This window comes from Poecilia reticulata, chromosome 1 (genome assembly GCF_904066995.2).
Source record: "Poecilia reticulata chromosome 1, P_reticulata-male-v2, whole genome shotgun sequence".
Classification (NCBI taxonomy): domain Eukaryota; kingdom Metazoa; phylum Chordata; class Actinopteri; order Cyprinodontiformes; family Poeciliidae; genus Poecilia; species Poecilia reticulata.
In genome coordinates, this window is record NC_088830.1 from 12,337,942 (window position 1) to 12,343,941 (window position 6,000).

Consider the following 6,000-nt stretch of genomic DNA (forward strand, 5'->3'; position numbering starts at 1 on the left):
AGCTTGTTTTAAGGCATTTTACTTGTCTACCAATAAATGCGGGTAGCAATAAAGGCCACCATGCTTTTATTAGCAACTTAATGACACAACTAAGGTTAAAGTTAAACAAATAATGGCTAAGCTCTTTTATTTCTGATACAGCTCTAGCAGATGCTCCTGGACACCAAAGTTTCTTGCCTTTAAGCACACACACACACACGCACACACACACAAAGAGAAGAAGACGGCTATATTGACAGCATACCTGTTAATATTTTCTGCCATAAATCTAAACAAATTTCTTTTTGTCTTGTAAAGCAAACACCTGTCTTAGCTGTTCGCCCCCGTCCTCCCTTCAAAGGAGGTTTTACGGAGCGTTTCATCAGCTTGATCCCCGTACACACAGGGGATTGAGCTGCTCTTTACTCAGACACACAAACTGCTCTGATGTGGCGAAACAGAGCGACGTTAAACCGAATTCAATGCTTTGGACTTTGTCCTGGAAAGAGGCAGCTCAGGTCAGACGGGGTGACGGGGTGGAAATGAAAGAAGTGCGAAATGTTCAAAGACCAACTGCTAGTAAAATCACTTCCCTTTGCAAAAAAACAAAAAAAAAGGAACTAAGACGCGTTGTGTTTTTTAACTTTGCCGCTACAATGCCCAACAACAAGCAGATCTGAGGTTCTTGTAGGTGTTGTATATCTCCGTCTCCTCTTTGCACTCGCTCTCTCTTTCTCACATACACACACGCACGCACACACACACAAACAGGGCAAAGAAACTAGCTGTGGTAAGTAACAAGTGAAAACGCCATCTGTCAAGCGAGAGCGCATTTGCTTCGCCTCAGCATTTTCAGGGGAATGCCTTGAAGACAAAAAGGTCCTTGTTCTCAATCTCTCCGCAAATCCCATCTCTCATTCTTCCTCCCTCTTCCTTCATCCCCCTTGCTCCGCGCGTCTTGCCGCTCCGCCACCATCAGCAAAGTTGCACACATAAGCATTGGTCAGCGTTCAATTACCGCGAACACCAGGGAAGGATGGGAAAGTACTTGACAGAGAAATGCACTTCAAGCACTGATTAAATACTGATACCAAGTATAAAAAGCTAAGCCCCTTAGGTTGTGTGTGCGTACGTTCAACAAGAGAAAGGAAATGGGGAAAGTGTGTGAAGACAGTGGTGGTGGTAAGGGGTGGGGAGGGGGGGTTGCTTTTCCCTCCAATACTGATACAACTGTTTCATCATTATGACCCTCTATTACAGTACTTGCCAACTTGCTTACTACATACTTTTGATACACTCTGCAGAGTGCTGACTCTAACTAAAGCTGCTGATATGGAGTCATTAGGGGGTGAAGTTTCTGTTTTTCTTGTGCCCACAGAGCTTCCCTATTACTCTTTAGTGTTTAAGAGTTGCACCGCTCATAGGTTGCTACCAGGCAGCAGATAATGGCCTATCCACAAGAGATCAATCAGAGGATATTCTGTTGCAAGGCATTATAGTTCACTGAGCCGCTTTCCTTTTTTAGCTCAGGTCTGCGTGGTTCATTAACTGCCACAACAGTCAATCCCTTTCTCGGGCTTTTGTTTGTTTTATCGGGGGAGTTACTTAAGGTACAGACGATATTTTCAGAGAAACGGATATGAGGTTTTCAAATGTTGTGACGCCCAATTTGAATAAATGTTTACAGGCAAAAGCATAATGTTTATAAATTATAATCTATTAGATTTTTTTTTTCATCTTAAAAAAGAGAGAATAGTCAGGCTAGCTAATTATACTAAAGTTTATCAGAGGCAGATGTAAGATTATATTTATGAAGATTTTCTCTATGAAAGTAACCAAATCTACACATTATTGTACTTACTTTTTTTTTAACATAAACACAACATCAATCAACTAAAAGAAGGTTAAAAACCTGCTTTTTAAGTCAGTCTAAAGGGATAGTTCAACTTTTAAGTGAGTTCCTGTTAAAAAGTTATAAGCACTTAGTTTCTTACCTGCAGGAGATAACTCTCTTTGTCTTTCATCCTAATCCAGATTAATTGGTCCAGAAACAAACAACTATAGTCGGAGTGAAGACAAAACCAAAGCGGACATCACCAACCAAAAAAACACTCTCCGAGTTGATCCGTATTATAAGAGAAATAAAAGTAGATACGCCATCGATAGTCTTCATTGATAAAAGAACATGCAAAGAGTTTTCTGATTAAGCAACTGGACTCGTCTAAAAGGAGAAAAGATGTTTCAAACAGGAAGATCATTGGAGATGCACAGCCGCTAACCTCCATTTTCCATAAAAATAATCATCAGCTTCTTTGTAAATAACAGCTCTAACCAAATATGAAGACGGTTCAAAGATTCATGAATTGGCCAAACGTTTATGACGTTTTTCAGACTGAAGTAAATTAAGATGATTGAGGTTCTGTCTGCTCTTCACCAATAAACTAGATAATCTGACTTTATACTAAATGAACAGCTACCGACTGCACTTATGAGCAGAGGCATCTTCTGAGAATCATTTAACCTCTTTATATTCTGTATCTTTGTAGATTTCGGCAGTTCGGTAATCGGGTTTTTAGAGCTGTCGACGGCTAACGCTTTCTACTTACCAACAATCTTAAAATGTCCTGACAAAAAAACAGAACGTAAATTCAAGCCTTAAAATTTGATATTTTTCTAAAACACCCATTTCGGCAAATTTGATTTCATCTTTCGGTGATTTAATTACAAAACTGAAGTTGTAGTTGAATTTAATTTCTTTAATAAGACCAAAATAAATAATAATTGAGCTCAGAAATATATACAACTACTATGTTAATGGAAAATTGAGAGGAAGGAAAAAGTATGAAAGGTGAATTGGCAATATTCTAATTTACGATTCACCACCACCAAATTAAATTATGCCACAATCATCAAAAAAAGCGAACATCACTTCGATACCAGAGCCTATCTTTTATTCCTCATCACAAGCTAAACTTCCCCCCCAAAAAAAACAATTTAAAATGTATCTGAAACACATATGAATATTACATAAGACAAATTTTAAAAAGGATGTTTATCACTAAAACATATCCTGATATATTAATGGAAAGCTAGAAGGAATGGAGAATCAACTTCCCTGTTATTTTCTAACAGGGAAGTAAAAACATTTTATTTTACTTCAAATAAATTAAAAGGGGACAGTAGATATAAATAACAGCAGCACTTCTGTTTATATATGTGGTAGACTTGGCTATAAATAGAGGCTGATTTTCAGTGTAGTCCTTGTCAGGTTGGGGGCTTGAAATTAAATAAATTTCAGAAACATCCCTTTAATACGTTTATGACAGCTAATGTCAATATTTATAAATATCCGGTAAATGAGTAGGTTGCCTGAACAAACGGTCCACCCCTCTAAATAAATGCGACCGAAAGGTCAAAACATGGTGACTAAAATAGTTTACAGTACGATGCCATTTGATGAGCCTCTGTCTATAAAGCACCAGCGGAACAAATGAACGGAAAACAAATGAATTCAGCTCAAATTCCGTTTTAAAAACCAGCTTCTTCCAACACATAAATGCTTTAATTATCACCAGAGAAAGAAAAAAGTGAATATCAGCGACATAACGGAGCGTATTTTTGTTCCCTCGTCACAATATGAGCTGAGCTCCTCTTCCTTCGCTCCAGACCTTTGTCCGCCCGCCCGCCTGCCGCCGCCGCCGCCGTGTTGCCATGGCTCCCTCATGCCTCCGCTCCGCTCGCGCAAACGTTGAGAAATAACAACGTTGTGATGAATCAGCATCTCTGCCACCAGCCCAGCCGGTGTAGCTACAACACCGGCATGCCAGGAGACGAACCCACCGATTCCACACGTCGCTCCACTCACACTCACGCTCACTCACACAATAAAAAGGAAAAATAAATCCTCTCCGCTGACAGACGCATGAGCTGAAGGCCTGTCGGGGGGCGGGGGGGTGGCTGACACAAAGCAAATGTCAAAACAGCCGCTCCGTCTAAGCTAGCTGCTGGGACGTCTGACAGCTACCGACACTCCGGGATGACAGCCTGCACGTAGAGTCCGATTTGTAGGCACGTTTCAGTCACAGAACTTAACAAAGGGCGAACAGGCAGCGAGTCAGCACGTCAAATAAACCCACCTCAGGCGGCGCAGGTACCGAGCATCGGAGCAGCTGTCCTACCTGAATGTGTCCAGCTTGTGTCCGCCGCTGCTGCCGCCTCTCCGCTAATGAGGTTAGGAGTAGTTACCGCTCCGAGCTGCCGCTGACGACCCCTCGCTCCTTTAGTTTCAGCCCCAAAACAAGGGAATCCCCAGGCTGAGCAGAGCAGAGCAGCGTCCCCCCCAAGCCCCCCTTCTCCTCACGGTCCTCTAATTCCGACACATAGTTTTTAAGCTTTGACAGCCCACCCGGCAGCCTGGCCCCCTTTGTCTGTGTTATTATGAAATCGGCGGCTGGTCGGTAGAGCGAGGCGGTTCGAGCGACCCAGTGGGTCCGCGGTGGTGCTTGTACCGAGCGATGATGATTCAGCACTACCAGCAGCGCTGGCTGCCCTTTAAACAGCGGCGGGGGACAGGGGAGATCAGGGGACAGCGCGGCGACGGCGGCGGCGGCGGCAGCGCGGCACCGCGACGGCTGAGGCGGCGGCGCACACTCAGCAAAACACCGCCACATTCAGCACTTTTCTTTTCAGCGATTTCAGTTTTGTTTCAAATTAAATCTGACTCACCAAAATTGGAGCCGGCGCCTTCGGAGCCTTGTTGTGTGGACACGGTGTGAGCGCTGGCAGGAGGACAGCCGGGAGTTGAAGAAGAAGCGCTTCTTTTTTTTTTTTTTTTTTTTTTTTTTCCGCCGCCTCACGCTTTCTCACAGGTCTCTCTACATATATCCTCTGCCTCCTCGCTTGTTTTAGTCTGTGGTCGGAGGCGCCAGACGTCAAATGATGTTTGGATCACATGGTTTCATTCATGAAGGATCTACGCAACCCCGCATTTAAAGAGACACACTACTACAGCGTGTTATAACAACAGGCGGCGTGGAAAGTGTGACAAGACAGCTGTGCGCATTTCTAAACTTAGAGGCTTGATCCGACAGCACAGCGCAGCCTGGATGGATAAAACTAACCAAAACAAACCCTGCTGTTCTTCTCAGGAGCTGCGGAAAATGGAATACAGTTAGAGACGCAGCTCCATAAATCAAAACGCCATCAAAAGGTTGCGTTACTTTTTTCATTAATTCAATTTAAAAATGGAAAGTTATACATTTTATATAGTCATTACACACAATCACGCGCTTATTTATGTCAGATTTTATGATTATGTCTCACTCCTCGCATGCAATTCAGTTACTTTAAATATTGGTGTAGGCCTATTGCACACACAAAAAATACAATAAAAATGATTTTGGGCACGTAAATGTTATATTATGAGTAGTCATGGAAGAGACTGCTGACTAGACTAAGACTAAAGGAAACTGCTGAAGAAGCTGACTTTTCTAGAAAGTGCTCTACCACAAAAATGTTAATGGAAAGTTGTGTGGAGAGAAAAACTGTGGGAGGAAAATGACGCACAATCAACAGGGATAAACTGAGAGGATTTTGCCAGATCAAGAGTTTGAGCAGATCCATAACTGATTCAAGATGCACCACAGATGTATCCAGGACATGAACAACGACTGCTGTTTTCCTTACGTTAATGCACTCCTGAACCAGAGATAATAGAAGCATCATGAAAAGGAACTGAACTGTTGCTCTGTGATCCAGTCATCTATTTAATAAGTACATTTTCTAATTTCATTTGTAATTTGTGCCTGAGCTGTTTCTGTTTTACCAAAAATCCTTACTTGTTGGTTTTATGTTGAAATTATAAGAAAAACTACATTTTGGTTTTTCATCATCTGTGAGAATCAAAATGAACAAAAAATAAACAAATGCAATATATTACTCTGTTTACTATCAATCTATGCAACGCATATTCACTTTTTGAATTAAATTATCGACATTTTTTAAACAAATCTCGTCTTATTT

At 41.9% G+C, this 6,000-nt stretch overlaps 1 protein-coding gene across 14 annotated transcripts in view; it reads right to left on the bottom strand.

Annotated features, from left to right (window-relative positions):
• Window positions 1-4,819, bottom strand: part of mafgb (MAF bZIP transcription factor Gb) — a 28,275-nt gene extending 23,456 nt beyond the window's left edge. For 6 of the 14 annotated variants that reach the window (XM_081606298.1, XM_081606289.1, XM_081606282.1 and 3 more), the window contains exon 1: window positions 4,705-4,819. Coding sequence is in view for 2 of the 14 variants with exons in the window: in XM_081606279.1 (XP_081462405.1) it covers window positions 3,648-3,692 (45 nt within the window). In the remaining 12 variants the exon portion in view is untranslated. The other 8 variants (XM_008410393.3, XM_081606301.1, XM_081606269.1 and 5 more) reach the window with 5 other exon arrangements.
• Window positions 4,820-6,000: the final 1,181 nt, after the last annotated feature.